At 42.9% G+C, this 17,429-nt stretch overlaps 1 protein-coding gene across 3 annotated transcripts in view; it reads right to left on the reverse strand.

The window, feature by feature from the left end:
- Positions 1 to 3,596: 3,596 nt before the first annotated feature.
- Positions 3,597 to 17,429, reverse strand: part of LOC134577520 (zinc finger protein 90 homolog) — a 51,196-nt gene continuing 37,363 nt past the window's right edge. For 2 of the 3 annotated variants that reach the window (XM_063436291.1, XM_063436293.1), the window contains one exon: positions 3,901 to 4,312. In XM_063436291.1, the coding sequence (XP_063292361.1) occupies positions 4,308 to 4,312 (5 nt within the window). In that variant the 3' untranslated portion in view covers positions 3,901 to 4,307. Of the gene's footprint in view, positions 3,673 to 3,900; positions 4,313 to 17,429 lie in introns of those variants that run through there. The other variant, XM_063436292.1, reaches the window with a different exon arrangement.

The following is a 17,429-nucleotide window of genomic DNA, read 5'->3' on the forward strand; positions in this document are numbered from 1 at the left end:
TGGTGTGTAGTTATAAAATAACACAATATAAATAACCATTTAACGCGTTTCACCGCTGGGGCTTTATCAAAATAAAAGCCCCAGCGGTGAAACGCGTTAAATGGTTATTTATATTGTGTTATTTTATAATAAATGATTTTTTGGTCTAATTAGTGTACCACTATCATTTTATATACACAATTATTATTATTATTTTATTTTATTTATTTTTTACCTGGCATTTTTATTCTACATATCCTGAAGTGGGGATTATACCACTAACGCTATTACCTGAGTGCAGTGTGATCTGCACTTTATTTGTGAGTATATTTTATTTTATTTTATTCACCACCTTTTAATCAATAAATCGGAGAGCACTATCTGCTGTTTTTATTTCCCTCTTCTCCTGAGAGTTGGACGTACCCCTTGGAGGACAAGCAACAATATATCCCATCAGCGGGGATTATACCGCTGTATGCCTACAAACCCCGAGCTGGCTATAGCTCAACTAAATGTGAGTGTAACATATATCATTTTTATACTATCACATTAAGTGTATACACTCCGCACGATCAGTCTTTTTCACCTTGTGTCTTCCATATTACGAGACGGTAGAAAATACTACAACAAGAGAATCTACCCCCACAGCGGAATTAGTGACTATACCTACTTTACCTCAAGACACCTATTGGAACTGACAAACCATTTTGGACTATACCTATTTATATTTTTATTGTATTGTTGTTTTTACTTTTATTTGATCCATTTTATCTGTGGCGCAACCTTTTTTTTCCTTTACTGTATATCTCTTATATAGAGGGTTAGAGGGTTACCCTCTAAAGGTCGCTGCCTGTTTAATATATTATTAGCGCTAACCTTACCCCCCTTTTTTTAATTTGAGGGATGCTTGGCTTAATTTTACCTTTACTTCCCTAGATGCCCCCCTCCCCCATAAGCTATGATGTGCTACTCTATGGTACTATACTAGCCTTCTTAACAGCTGGTTGAAAGGCATAGCAAGGTCATGTGGAGCCCAGGGGTAAGTCTATAAAGGAGAGCCTCACCAAAGGAAACCTTATGTCTATCTAGCACTCAAAACTCACCCACACACCAGCTTCTGACTGATATACACACTGGCACACACTAACTCACAAATGTGACCCATACAAATGACACACACATTACACTCTTCGCTAAGTACCCCTCAGTTAAGCTGTCCCTTATACATGCATGCATAGGCAGTGACTGGCCAACCTTTGACATTCCATCACATTCCCAACAAATACACTGATACCTCCTTGTTAGTTATGCCTAAATAAAATCTTCCCCTCATACACTTTAAATGGGGATCCTGGGGACTCCTAAACAATTAGTTATGCCCTGTGTTGCAATTCTATTAATTTAATTTCAACATTTATACACCAACGTTCAGGATTTCAATTTACAACACGAAGTAGTATCAAATGGAAAGTTCACAGTTTGTCCCTTTATTTGTGGATAATTTGTCTGAAGATCAAGTTTTCCCCTGAATTTGCATATGAACTGCATTTAATAAAAATCTGAATTGGATTTTATTTTTTAAGTCAGTTTGAATTCATAAATTAGCACTTTATCACTTTTTATGTTTTCCTGTTAAGAAAAGAAAAATACATATTTATTAAAATACAGCATACATCAATCATAATATTTCATTAGAAAAATATATTTTGGAATACATATTAAAAAAAAGAAGCAGGGGCGGAGCCTGACCGGGGAGCTGAGCAGACACGTTTACTGAGAGCTCCTGAGCCTGATCCCGGTTTTAAGCAAAAATCAGGGGGTAATTTACAATTTCTGCACCCCAGTTCACCCTGCCTTGTCACACAGGAGCAGGGGTACCGGGAGACACCTTGATCGCCTACATGCCCGCTGTGATGCTGAACCGGAGGGCCGAGGCCTACAACTCGCAGAGCTGGAGAGAGGCGGCCGCTCTCCCAGCTCACCGATCCTCGCAGCACCCGCAGTATCGGACCTCCCTCCCCCCCCCAAGACCGGCGGGGGTTATCCCGGTCCCCATCGACATGTACCATCAGCCCACAAGCGATGCAAAAACCGACGGCACTCAACAACAGGCTCCGCACCAGCAGGCTGTAAACCGCACAATGGCGACCGCAATCCTTAACACAGAGCCTGCAGAAACTCGGCCCCTCCATGAACGCCTGGATGCCCTGCTGAATAGTTTTTGGGAAAAACTGGAGCAGCGGCGTTTACAACAAACCCCCAACCAACCTGCAGTAGTGGGGAAGCGGGAGACTGCGAGCCGGAGAGGGCAGATCCCGGACATGGCCGCCACTTCTTCAATGGCGGAGTGCCCTTCCAGGCAGAGGCCCAACAGGAGATTCTCTCCAAACCACCGACCACACCGCAGGAGGGTCGCCCGCCGCCGGCGGCGGAGAACCACCAGATCCCTCCACAGCGCCCATAAAGGGAAAGACCCGGCCCAGAGAGGTACCCGAGTCTGTGGACACGTGGTGGGGGCCCAATGTAAAGCCTGGAGCTGGGGAGAAGCTTCTCACCGCACTCAACCCCTCTGCACGTTTACCTCACGGACCGACGTCTATCTCACTACACTGCCGAACAACCGACCATCCATCCGTCCGACACCAGCCTTGATCCTGACCGGCATCGGCTGAATGCTTCCAAGGACTCAGACAGAATAGGCCAGCGCTACCATTCCCAACGACACAGCTACCTTGCCTCCTGACGGAATCGGTTCAGCTGCCTTGATGGACTGGCACTGTGCTGGACTTTCCCACCTAACGATCTGAGCAGCTGCTCTTCACGTTATATTTTAATTTTATATTTACAGTCTGATTTGCTTTGAATTCATGTCCAGTTAATGACAATAGGTCGCTGACTGACTGCCTTGCCTACTGGGAACCGTGTTAAATAATCTCATGTTAAGCAGGATAAACCTGGGCCTAATTGCTTGCTAGAATTGAGAGCATGCTGTAACCTAATATAGACATATCTTGCCCACTAGTCTGACCCTAGCATTTAAAGGGGATTATCCCCCATACACTTGGTCTCCAGCTTGTAACTATCCGTAACCTTGTATATGTACTGGGAATGCTTGTTTGTAGCCTGTAATTACATGCATAGCTTAGGAACACTGTGATGCTTGAAACGCCTATAAATCGCTTATAATTAATCGAAATGTTTTAATGAGTAACGATCGCAGTTTTTCCTAAATGTGAAACACAAACCAGCTTGCCAGCATTAACGTATGTTAAAACGATACCTGCTAAACTTCACTCTTTTACCTTAACTAATGATGTTTTATTTTGTGACGCTTAACTTAACTTGAAACGCTGTGATTATTCATGTTTAAAAAAAAAGAAAAATATGGCAGGCTTTCTTGGGAGTGTAATGTGAACCATCTTGTTACCATTCACATGTGTTATCCCTATGTACCTCCCCTTTCTGTTCTGTACCCCATAACGCATATGCCATAATAAAACAAAGATTGACAAAAAAAAAAAAAAAGAAGCAACAACAATTTACAAATATAATGCCATTTCTTCAGCAATTTTTATGCCAACATGGTTGCCTTATGGATCAAAGTATCGAGCTCTTATTTTAGCCACAGCACACGAGGGAATTGCTTTCAGATTTTTTGTGCGTAGATATGTATAAAGCCACACTATAAACGACCTGTATGTCAACTTCCGCAAATTTCTGAAAGTGATAAAAAAAAAAAGAAAAGATTATAAGTCCTAATTTTTTTTTATATATTTTATTAAATAGAAGTGATGCATTTACCTTTGGTAGTGAACATCAAGAGTGTGATTTTCTTTAGCGAGTCCAAACATGTGATAGATTCTAATCACATAATCTCCATTTAAACAAAATTCATAAAAATCAGAGTGTTCTGTAACTAATATCCCAACAGCAAACTGACTCTATCGGTTTCCATTGTTATGCAGTTATTGCACGTACACCAATAGTTTTTCTTCCCTGCTCTATGATTTGAGCCTTCTTCTGAGAATGACTCTGTAGTATTGTCATTTTGACTAGTCACAGATTGCCGTAGGTTGTATGGGAAGCATGGACTGTAAGATCGCTTGTTTGCGTCACTGTCCCTAGAATCCATAGAGTTCTCTTCTTCACTGGTCACAGCTTGGTCCTGGTTATAGAAGAAGCATGGACTATAAGGTCTCTCAATGGTTTCATCACCCCCAGGATCCATGGAATTTTCTTCACTACTCACAGAACGCTGCGGGTTAGAAGAAATGCAAGGACCATAAACTACAGCAGCAGACACTGCTTGCATTTCTTCAAAAAGCTTTTCAACCTAAAGGAGAAAATCAGAAAAATAATATTCTAGATAGCACCTCAATTTGAGAAACTTTTTTGTTTGTTATATAACACGTAAACATATTTCTATAGGATAACAAATATTCCAAGAACAGCAATTTATATTGTAGCATCAAATTCTGTGTCAATGGGATATAAAAAAAATGTATATCAAATAGCATGTATTATAATATACATAAACAATCCTGCTGAATTTAGAAAATAGCTCTGGAAGAAAAAAGGTAAAAAAAAAAAAAAAAATACACATAAGGCCCTGAGAATATCACATCATACAAAATACCCAAAACATAAATCTTTGCACAATCTTTGCCAAAACATTGATATGCTACATAAAAAAGGATATAATGTAGCAGCTCATTAAAGGTGCATGTATGACCTTTTTTTTGTTTTTTGTAAATCTTTATTTTATTTGTGCATAGAGAGAACAAACATGTTTGCACTGCCACAATAGCTGGTGCAAGCAAATATATAGACATAGCTGAACATTTTCCTGGCATTTAGAAACTTTGCACATTTTTTTTGTTTTAAGAGTCAGAATATGAAACGAGTTGAGTTTTAAACAGTGAAGGTGATCAGACTGATCAGTGTTCCGTTAGTAAAGATTAAAGATAGCTTGGAAAGGGTTAAAGGTATATCAAGGGGAGTAAACCACGCTTGTATGTTAGCGACCTACTTAACGTGTAGTATACTCTTCCACAGGTTAGGTCTACACTCAGGGTAATTCTTGGCAAGAATAATTACAGATTGGTATGGTTACAGGCTTAAACGTGCCGCTATGGTTAAACGTAGGCTAGGTTGTGGCTGAAGGTAAGGCTGCATTAATTGAAAACAATGCAACATGACTTGTCTTGTCGCTGGTTGCAGATATAGGGATATCGCTGGTTGCCAATATAAAGCGTGTGAAGGTTATCACTGGCTCAAATTTAAAACATTGTAAGATATCGCTGGTTGCCGATATAACATATATAAAGGATATCACTGGTTGCCGATATGACACATATAAAAGATATCACTGGTTGCCATTATAAAACATTTGGAAGAGATCCCTAGTTGTCTGTATAAAACATATGCAAGAAATCACTGGTTACCAGTATTAGACATGTTAAGGATATCACTGGTAGCCAACGTAGAACATAGGAAAGATACCACTGTTTGATAAGGACCTAGTCCCGTGTGGCTGGCATAATTTTAACTTTAGCTTAACAATATCATCTGCCTGGGTATAATAAAATAAAACAGACTTTAACATTCTACGGTGTAGCATATGAACTGTACGTTGCATTAAAAGCCAAGTTGGACAAGTATATCAAGTGTATGACCTTTTTTTAATATAGCTATATATGTTATAGATCCATGCAGGAAAGGATAAATTAATCATTGATTGTAGTCGGCCTCTTTTTTTTTTAATCCAGTCAAAGATTTTGAAGTATGAAAACCAAAATATAATTATTTACAGTAGTGTGACCCCAGAATATGTTGTTGTGTTTTTGTTTTGATTTTTAAATAGACTATTTCTATTAATAATTTGGGCCTCATGATGTTATAAAATATATTTTCGAAAACAACATGTATGACAGGAAAACAAACATTCTCACCCGTGCTTTCTTAGCTGCAATCTCCTCAGCCTGTTTCTGTCTTTCTTTCCAAGAACACATTGTGCACGCTTTGGATAAAATGTAAAATTAAAAATAATAGAATAAAACACAATACTTATAAAACTATCACGTGCATCGTGAATAATCTTCATGTCACATTAAGTGCTATGGCCTCTCCATCTGTCACATGCATGCTGTAAGGGGCTAGTGCTGGACAGATAGGCGCCTGTTAAGTACAGCTCTCAAGAAAACCCACATGGCTAAGTATAGGAGCTTACTAACTCTCGTACCTGTGTGTTTGGCTCTTTTTGAATTATTTCATAAATTACAAAGCAGACATCAGGTAGAGAAAATATGCATGGCCCTTGGAAGACAGTAGCCAAGTTCATTAAACCATGTATAACAATGAATAAAATACCTTCATTCTACGCTACTAAAGCTATTACAAGCCACATCAAATTTCTGTAATCTCTATAGCCCTCAAACTACTTACAAAATATATATATATAGAATAGTACAGATTGGTGAAGTGCTACAAATTATTATGCATTTACTATCAATTTATTTTTGAAACCTCAATATATTTCACAGCATTGTAAAATAGGAAAAAGAACATAAGAAGTTGGTGACATTACAAGCTTAGAAATATTCTAACAAAAGGTGGGAGAAATCCTGCCCATAAGAGCTCACAATCTACTTTCAGTCTTACAAACATTCTAAACGCTACTGCTGCATATGTTTATTTATGACTGCAGAAGCCCTCTTGTCCCCTCTCGATTTTACTCAACACGTATATCAAGCACTCCAGCTCCCAGTAAAGAGACAAGCTGAGCTGTGGTGGCTCTTTTATAAAACCCGTTATTTGTTTCAGAATGTTTAGATAATCCAGCCAGTCCTTATAGCCCTCCAGTATTCAAAGGGCTTGCAGTTATGGCCCATTGCCTACACAATGTGCTATGGGCATTTCATACAGGAGAAATGTGAGAGACAAAAAAAAAAAATCAGTATCTATATATATATAATGATTACTTATAGAATAAATTGCCCTCAATTGTACATATTAACAAGTCACCAAGAAGGTCACATGCCATTTAAAGATAACTTGCAACAGTCTTACCAAGATTGAGGGTATTTTAATTCCTTACAATACACAGTACTGAATGACCTGGAAACAAAACAATAGGGCAGATCACTAAATAAAACCCATGTTTTTAGTAGTGTGTTTTTTGTTAATTTAGTAGCATTACAATTAAATAAAATATTAACACAGCTAACATATTAAAACAGACAAAAGTAACTAAAAATAAAGAAAATCCGAATCAGTGTTCTACATCTCTTTTTTCTTTAGTTGTTTTATTGCAAACATATAAGTCAATATCTGAATTCCTGAATGGGAATTTTTCTGAAACAAGTTCATCTTTCATATCGTTGAATCTGAGCAACCAATTGGCAGAAAAATTTACTGAAATGGTGATGGGGCAACATTGGGAATTCACACTTCCCAATATTGTGGAAAAGGGGGTTGGGATGGAAGTCCTGCCTAGAATAGGGGTGGACTTGTCCATAAAGTTCATTGGCTGCCCAAAATGGAATAATTTCAGCATTGTGTACATGCATGCTTGGCTGACTGGTTGCCACACTGACCAGCCCTACTTAGGGCTGCACATGTGCAGATGGGCTTTTGAAACATTTTCACTTGGGAATATACTTTGCACAGTGTGAGCGTGTAATGATGTCACAAATATTCATAGAATGATAGAGCTCTTATATTGCCTAATTTACTACAAGTTACATACTTCTGCAGGAAACAAAAGACTCTGTATTACTCATTCGGTGGATGTATACATCGTGGAATTGTTACTTTCTGTTTTATGGTAGTATGGAATCAACCAAAAACAAAATTGAGAAGCACATTAAATTATACAAATTTTATTGAACTACACAAAAAACTTCTGCCCACTTTAAGAAAATAGAAAAGTGTATAATTAAAGGAACACTCCAGGCTGGGATTTATCCATTTTCTCAATATATTGCACAGATAATGCAATAAAATATGCAAAAAAAACATGCAATCCAAAATAATAAAATAACTTTTATCTTTCTTTTTCTGCATACTCCCAGACATTACATCATCAGCGATGAGCTTTGTCCACGCCAGGAAGTAGTTTGGCCAATCAGGAGCCTGGTCTGTGAAGTCTGAATTTTTGCACATTTTTAACCAAGCGCAGTTAGGGGCTGAGTAACATTCGGTGCACCGCCTCAACTCTGCTCAGAGTATGGGTTTCTATAAATTGTTGTTCAGTTATGAGATACTTGTTATAAAGACTGTTAGCTGAACTACAAATCCCAGAAAGCTCCCTGATAATACATATAACTGTCCTATTGTCCAATATATCCAGAATGTGATATGATTAAGTTTGAAAAATAATACATCAACCTCAAACTTAGGAGGAGAGGTACAATGTAGGGGGGATAGAATGGAGTATGAGAGGAGATTGGAATAGAGGGTAAAGTAGGTAATGGATTAAGTGAGGCAACGAAGACTAGAAATATGAGATGGGGAGAACTGTAACAAACGGCTTAGAAAGAAGGTAATAAGAAGAATTATGCCAGTAATGGATGAGGGAATTAAGCTGGAATTATGGGAATGAGAATGAGAAATACCTGTCATACCAAGAAGCAGATAATCTTTAAAATTATAATGTGTTTACACATCTGTTGACCAACTGTACTTTTAGTATTCTATTTATCATAGCACCAGGATATTCCGCATAGTGTTACAATTTTACAGTAGGGATATATTATAGCTAAAATTGGCAGGTAAAATTGTTCTAACATGTAAAAGAGGTGAAGGGAACCCTGTTGAAATTAGTTTACAATCTCAATCATCCTTTTCTAAACAAAATAAATTATAATACAGATGATTACAGTGCACCACCTCTGTTTTGTTTTTACCTTTTTTTTTTGTATTTGTATCTTTTTGCTTGATGCAACATAGAAATGAATAAGTATACTTTTTTATATTTTCAGTAAAAAGAGCAGATTGTATTGTCTGTGTTGCTCTGAATCAAATCATTTTTTTTTTTTTAAAGTTTCACCACAAATTATGGTTTATGTTGTTCAAAACACTGTATTCCTTGAGCTCTCTTGCAGCTACTACACAATACGTTACATGTATGATTTGAAACGCTTCCGATTAAATTTGTCACGTAGCACAGAATCATACTTGAGGTCTTTCAACAGACGTCGTAATCTGTTTATGCCTATTTTCATTGTATGAAACCACTGAAAATATAGCGGTCTATAGTTTACATTTGGGGCCAGGTAAAATGGAGAATCTGCAGTCATCATAGATTCTGGTCTACATGTAGTATATTTTACATAGGCTGCAACCGGATCTCTATCAGGAATGTGTGGCGTTGAGTATAGGCGAGGTTTGACTTGCTTGATGTTGGCGTAATTTTCAGCTGAGCACGTTTTTGGCTGAGGCCCATTGTATTCCAAATATTGTTTACCGTCACTGTTTGTTAAAAGAATAATATCCCCCCATCGGAGGTCGTTCTGTTCTTTTACACGAAGTTCAAAGTGTATTCCAATATTAAAAAGTATCAGATTCAGCAAACTGGATGGATTGTCCATGGATAATGTGCCAGATGTATATAAATGTTCTAGATCCTCATCTGTAAGAACTACACGTCTTTTAGGGAGTTTACTGTTTTCTTCTTTTAGGATTTTCTGTTTCATATTCAAAGCTTCTTTTGTTAGTGGAAAATCTCTCAAATCACCAAAGCGAATATTTAGGGGGTAATTGTGCATTTTCAAGTAACGATCTAGACTACGTATCATGCTGCGTAGTGTTTCGGATTCATACTGTCTTCCATCTTGTCGGCGTGCTGCAGTGATGAAACGGGATATAAGTGAATCTAACTCTCGGTGAGGGATATGCTGTATGTCACGGGTTTCTTTCAATTCTTTTAGAAAACTGCGTATAGTTGCGATGTCAGACATTGTTTTTCGGAATGTTTTTATATTGTGTAGCTCCACTGCAAAACTGTTCTTCTCTTCAGACGAATTTTGAAAGCATGCCTTCACTGCAGGGACCAAATGAACTTGATTTAATTTACTACATTAGCATTATGTTCGTAATATCTATTAAGGCTTTATTTTTTCTTTAGGGAAAACTCAGATTACCACTATAACTTTAAGTGCCTGTCTTAGGGTTTGACCTCATTAATATGTTGTATTTTAGCCACACCCTCTAATGCCATTAGAAGACTTCCTTATCAATGTATGTACACTGCCCACCTCTAACAGCACTGAGTGATCTGCATTAGGTGGAGAGGACATCTAGACAGATACAGGGCCAGATTAAGAGCCCAGTGGGCCTGGAGCTGACAATTATGATGGGCCTAATTACAGAATCTTATCGACCAAAAACACTAAAACAACCATACCTCCCAAGCGTCGTGTATCTGATGGAGATGGTGTTGGAGTGAAAGGAAGCAGCTATACGAAAACACATACTCTATGCTAATCTCTCTCTAATTTATGCTTTCATCTTTCAAGTAAATCCATACCCCCTAATAGTAGTGTCCAGTGAAGCACAAAGTCAATGGGCAGGGTAAAAGGGTGTGCCACTGACGTGAATCACGTGACTAGACCTGCCAAAAGGGGTGAACATGCCCAAAAAGGGGGCATGTTTGTCCAAAGCATTGGAAGGCCAGCCTGGCATGAATGCAGAAAACCTGAGCTTGACATAAATGCATCAAATGATGCGCCTACTCCACGCTTTTTAAGGACTGTCCCCTAGCACTCACATGTCCACTTGTCTCCTTACCTTCTTACTAGCAGGCAGATGTTCCTGGTATATAGTTTGGGACAGAGTAAAGTTGTATGTAGTGAGTGTAGAAGAAAGGGGACATGCCACAGTGTTAGAGAAACCAAAGTCTGCATTACCTAAACTAATTTTATTGTCAGCCAGTCCACACAAGTTTTCTTGCCATACATCCCTCTTAAGCTTCCAAACTTAAAGGGACACTATAGTCACCAGAACAACTACAGCTTATTGTATTTGTTCTAGTAAGTAGAATCATTCCCTTCAGGCTTTTTGCATTCTACACTGTCTTTTCAGAGAAATAAAACTAGCCACTCCTTAGATGGCTGCTAGAGGTGCTTCCTGGGGCAGTACTGCCTAGTGTGCAGCACTGCCATTCAGTGTCTCCACCCTCTGCATGCAGACACTGAACTTTCCTCATAGAGATGCATTGAGATGCTGATTGGCAAGGGCTATGTTTGACTTGTGCTTGCTCTGCCCCTAATCTGCCTAGTTGACAGTCTCAGCCAATCTTATGGGGAAACATTGTAATTTGCTCAGACCACCACTTCTGATGATGTCAGTGCAGAGGCAGAGCCAGCATCTGCAGACTTGAATACAAGTAAGATTTTACTATATTTGGGGAGGTAAGAGGGGCTCAGGGGGGCCTGATGGTGGTTTTTACATCTCAGAGATATCAGTCATATTCTTAATAATGAGAAGTCTACAAAGCGTCAGTTGTATTTATAACTCTAGTGGACACAAAATAATACATGAGCATCTGGACCACTTATTGCTAGTTAAAAATCTAACAATATTAAAGGACCAACTTTAGTACATAAAACATTTTATATGCAGACCGTAAACATTGATATTAAATGTATCAAGATCTCTTAGTAGAGGCTATTAGTATTCGTAACCTATTACAATGTTCAAAGGGGATCATCTTAACCCTTTAAGGACCAAACTTCTGGAAAAAAAGGGAATCATGACATGTCACACATGTCATGTGTCCTTAAGGGGTTAAAGGTAAGCAGATGTGTTTTAAATAAATTTACGTGAAGAGGGCAAGCCTGAGATAGAGTCAAAAAAACAGACCCAACACTGGATTTAAGGACATACCAAATGGTCTAGAACAGTGATGGCGAACCTATGGCACGCGTGCCACAGGTGGCACGCTGGGCCCTCTCTGTGGGCACACGGCCATAGGTTCGCCATTAATGCAGAGTAGGCACCTGCCTGCCTGAAACGGCAGGCGCCTACTCTGCTTCCGTGTTGGGAGGCAGGGGGAGGGATCTGTGAAGCAGCTCCCATGTCCTCCCGCGCGATGCTGTGTGGAGCGTTGCCGCGCGTTACCATGGCAACGCTCCACACAGCATCGCGCGGGAGGACAGAGGACCCACCCAGCACCCCTACTCCCACACAGCACAGCACCACCTCATATACACACACACAGGACCCCTCACACACACACACACACACACACACACAGGACCCTTCACCCCTACCCCCCACACAACAGCCCCACAACACACACAGCACCCCTATCCCCCACAGCACAGCACCCCTACCCCTGCCCAGCACTCCCTACCCCCACACAGCACAGCACCCCTACCTCCCTACACAGCACAGCACCCCTACTTCCCCACACAGCACAGCACCCATACCTCCCCACACAGCACAGCACCCCTCTCACACACACAGCACCCCTCACACACACACATCCCCCCCACACACACACACACTGCACCCCTCACACACACACACAAACACACACACATACAGCACCCCTCATACACACACACACAACACCCCTCATACACACACACAACACCCCTCACACATTACACACACATTACCCCTCACACACAGCACCCCTCACATACACACACAGCACCCCCCCACACACACATCACCCGTCACACACAGCACCCCTCACACACTTACACAGCACCCCCCACACACACACACAAAACACCCCCCCACACACACCCCACACACAGCAACCCTCACACAAACACATACACTACACCCCTCAATACAGTATGTGTGTGTATTCAGCAGTCTGTGTGTGCGCGTGTATTCAGCAGTCTGTGTGTGTATGTATTCATCAGTCTCTGTATTCAGCAGTCTTGTGTGTGTGTATTCAGCAGACTGTGTGTATGTATTCAGCAGTCTGTGTGTGTATGTATTGCATTTGTTGGAGATACTAATAAATATAAGCTTAATTGTATCTATTTATATCATTATTTAAAAGTTGTTAATTAGTTCGGACAACAGTACGAGTTGTTTTTTCTAAACTTAAACCTCAGTATTCAGGTTTAATTGCCGTGTTGGCACTTTAAGGAAAAAAAAGTTGGCATGTATTGCGGTTTGGGCACTCGGGCTCAAAAAGGTTCGCCATCACTGGTCTAGAAGAATTGATTGGGAAAGTTCTACAAAATCGCTGTTTCTAAGCTGAAATCATGTAACTATAACTGCATCATGGAATGTCAAAATTAGGTTAGTCACTCCTACACCAACTACCACTGCCTGCCTGTCCAAAGATGACATCTAGAAACCAGACTAAGTATAGTTCTTTGTGTCACTAAGCTGTAACTTCTTGGACATAGTGTTTAGAACAGGGCAAAGAAGAGTACCTCTGGTGATGAAACTAGTGTACTCATTGTGATGAAAGGCAGCAAACATAAATGGAATTTGTAACAATGTCTATATCACTCGTGAAATTCTTGCAAGGGACACTTTAGAGAATAGTTTACTGAGAAGATAAAGCTGGGAATCCTTTAAGAATGTGTCCCTACTGGAGGCAATGACTATTGTGATTGATCCCATCTAAAATCTTGGAAACTCAATGCACTTCTTCTTAAATTGCAAAAGACTGGAGTGAAATCCTAAACCTTGTTTCTTAGCAGGAAATAGTGCTTGTACTGCACCTTGTACTCCAAAAAAATACTTGAGACAGTGTACAGGAGTTAATAGATATACAAATTATCCCAACAGGGGCGATAGGCAAAATTTAGGAGGTACACTTAGTCCACTATGCCAAAAAGGGATCTAAAACTACCACGTAAAACAGGGTGATTCTCCTTTAAAAGAACACTCCAATCACCATAACCACTACAGCTTAGGTGCACTTTGGCAGAAAAGCAGGACACCGTTTTTGAAGAACTATATCCCTGTGGATGGGAATCCACATAATCCCACATGTTCAATAATCCCTTTACAGACAGTTGGCATTTTAGGGGACAAATCTATGAATATTACATGATTCCTAATTTTACATTAACAGGATTTTAAAATTTAGAAGAAATTAAATAAAAGAAACCTAGCAGATCATTTACAAAACATGAAAGTGTCTTTGTGCAATTTGTGACAATTTAGTAAGTTTCCCTCTATGTACAAAACGTAGCTTACTTTAGTGATTGCTTTTTCAACATACACTGAACACAATTATAAACGCAATACTTTTGTTTTTGCCCCCATTTTTCATGAGCTGAACTCAAAGATCTAAGGCTTTTTCTGTGTACACAAAAGGCCTATTTCTCTCAAATATTAATCACAAATCTGTCTAAATCTGTGTTAGTGAGGACCTCTCCTTTGTTGAGATAATCCATCCACCTCACAGGTGTGGCATATCAAGATGCTGATTAGACAGCATGATTATTGCACAGGTGTGCCTTAGACTGGCCACAATAAAAGGCCACTCTAAAACCAAAAAGGGTGAGGGAGCCCGGCGCTGGATTAAAGTAAGTGGCTGAAGGGGGGCCACAAGGGTGGGGGGGGGGGGTCAAAATTTTGCCCCGGTGGCAATTCGGCTGTGTTCGTGGGATCTGAGTGCTATTTGGACAACTTGGGCGCTCATATCCAGGCAATCCGGGATATTATATTTGTGGAGGTTCCTATATGTATTATGTGTATTTTTAATATTTTATGTTTTATGCTTAGTCATTCTAGTGCCTGGGAGATAATTAAATCAAGACATAGTACACTAAATTATCTCCCAGACACAGAGACTCCAGGGCATGTTGTGGGAGTGTCCTGGGCATGTTTTACTATGTTTTTGCTTGAGAGCCCCTGCTGGGTGTCTGTGTATAAAAGTGGGCCACCTGGCCATAATAAAAAAATCCTGTTTTACCCTTCATCAAATCTCAACTGATGTTTGGGTATGTGACCGACAAAACGCTGAATTTACCCTTATGCACAACTTGGATTTCGGGAACGGACAAATCAGTGCTCCATGCAAACGGGCTATAATCACTAAGTCCCTAGCAGTTTGGGAGCATACGAACAAACGATATACAAAATACCAGGCGTTCATTACAGTGATAAAATAGTGAATCACTGCAGTGGCGTACTAAGGGGGGGCGGTCCGCCCCAGGTGCCATCAGGCAGGGGGGTGCCACCAGGGCTGACCAGGCTTGGGCTCAGTGAGCAGTGTGGCTGCACCGGTTGCCATAGCAGCAGGGGCGCCGGGCAGCCGACACAGCTCACACGCAGGGGCTGGGAGCAGGAGCTGAGATCTAACTGCACGGCGAGTTGGGGGCGGAGCTAGAACTGCCGTGGGGGCGGAGCCTAGCCGGATGCGGGGGCGGAGCTAAATGCAGCCTCTTACTGCTGCACACAGAGGGGACGCAGGAAGGAGTCCCTGCTTCCCCAACTACAGCAAAGGAGCCAGAGGGACTGAATCCACTCCTCCTCCAGCCCAAGCTTACTGTAAGTGAGAGAGTGTGTGCATAGGCGTGCGCATGGGGTGTGCCGGGTGTGCCTGGGCACACCCTAATCACACCTCCGTGCTGCACTGCCTCTGGGCAGACTGACATGTCGGGTCCTCGAACCGACACAGGAGGGGGCCCGGCGGCGTGCCCACAATGCCGCCGGGTGCGAGGCCCCTCCTGTCAGTCTGCCCTGACAGAGATCCGGCCTCAGTCTGCAGCTCCGCTGGGAGTGAGCTGCAGACTGAGGTGTCTCGCGATCTCCAGCCTGTAAGAGCGTTGCCGCGGCAACGCTCTGACTGGAGATCGCGAGACTCACCATGAGGTCTTCAGCTCACTCCCAGCGGAGCTGCAGACTGAAGAGAGAGGGCGCCCACTGGACCACCAGGGCAGGTATTTATAAACCACCCTTCTACCCCCTGTCACTCACTGCTCCCCCACCCCCATCTACTCACTGCCCCCCCACCCCATTCACTCACCCCCTTCTACCCCCTGTCACTCACTGCCCCCCATCCAACGCCCTGTCACTGCCACTACCCCCTTCCCATCTACCCCCTGCCACTGCCCCTCTACCCCCCCAACCCCTGTCACTAACCATCCACTCCCCCACACCCCCTGTTACTGTCCCTCTACCCCCTTAACCCCTGTCACTGCCCCTCTACCCCCCTTACCCCTGTCACTACCACCCTACCCCCTGCCACAGCCCCTCAACCCCCCCTAACCCATGTCACTACCCCCTACCCCGTCACTGCCCCTCCACTCCCCCACACCCCCTGTTACTGCCCCTCTACCCCCCTAACCCCTGTCACTACCCCCTCTACCCCCTTAACCCCTGTCACTACCCCCTACCCCCTGCCACTGCCCTTCCACTCCCCCACACCCCCTGTCACTACCCCCTCTACCCCCTTAACCCCTGTCACTACCCCCTACCCCCTGCCACTGCTCTTCCACTCCCCCACACCCCCTGTTACTGCCCCTCTACCCCCCTAACCCCTGTCACTGCCCCTCTACCCCCCTAACCCCTGTCACTACCCCCTCTACCCCCTTAACCCCTGTCACTACCCCCTGCCACTGCCCTTCCACTCCCCCACACCCCCTGTTACTGACCCTCTACCCCCTTACCCCTGTCAGTACCCCCCAACCCCTGTCACTGCTTCTCTACCCCAACCCCTGTTACTACCCCCTTACCCCCTGTCACTGCCCCTCCACTCACCCACACCCCCTGTTACTGCCCCTCTACCCCCTAACCTCTGTCACTACCCCTAACCCCTTACACTGCCCCTCTACCCCCTTAACCTCTGTCACTGCCCCTCTACCCCCCTTACCCCTGTCACTACCACCCTACCCCCTGCCACTGCCCCTCAACCCCCCCTAACCCATGTCACTACCCCCCTACCCCCTGTCACTGCCCCTCCACTCCCCCACACCCCCTGTTACTGCCCCTCTACCCCCCTAACCCCTGTCACTACCCCCTCTACCCCCTTAACCCCTGTCACTACCCCCTGCCACTGCCCTTCCACTCCCCCACACCCCCTGTTACTGACCCTCTACCCCCAACCCCTGTCACTGCTTCTCTACCCCAACCCCTGTTACTACCCCCTGTCACTGCCCCTCCACTCACCCACACCCCCTGTTACTGCCCCTCTACCCCCTAACCTCTGTCACTACCCCTAACCCCTTACACTGCCCCTCTACCCCAACCCCTGTCACTAACCATTTACCCCTGCTACCTCCTGTCACTGCCCCTTGACCCCCCTACCACCTGTCCCTCTACCCCCCTTACCCCCTGTCACTGCCCCTCCACCCCCCTACCCCCTGTCACTGCCCCTCCACCCCCTAAACCCTGTCACTGCCCCACCAACCACCTAACCCCTGTCGCCCACACATTGCACCCCTCACAATCATACACACTGTACCCCACACACATTGCATCCCTCACAATCACACACACTGTACCCCTCACAATTACACACA

The sequence above is a fragment of the Pelobates fuscus genome, chromosome 11, assembly GCF_036172605.1.
Source record: "Pelobates fuscus isolate aPelFus1 chromosome 11, aPelFus1.pri, whole genome shotgun sequence".
NCBI lineage: Eukaryota > Metazoa > Chordata > Amphibia > Anura > Pelobatidae > Pelobates > Pelobates fuscus.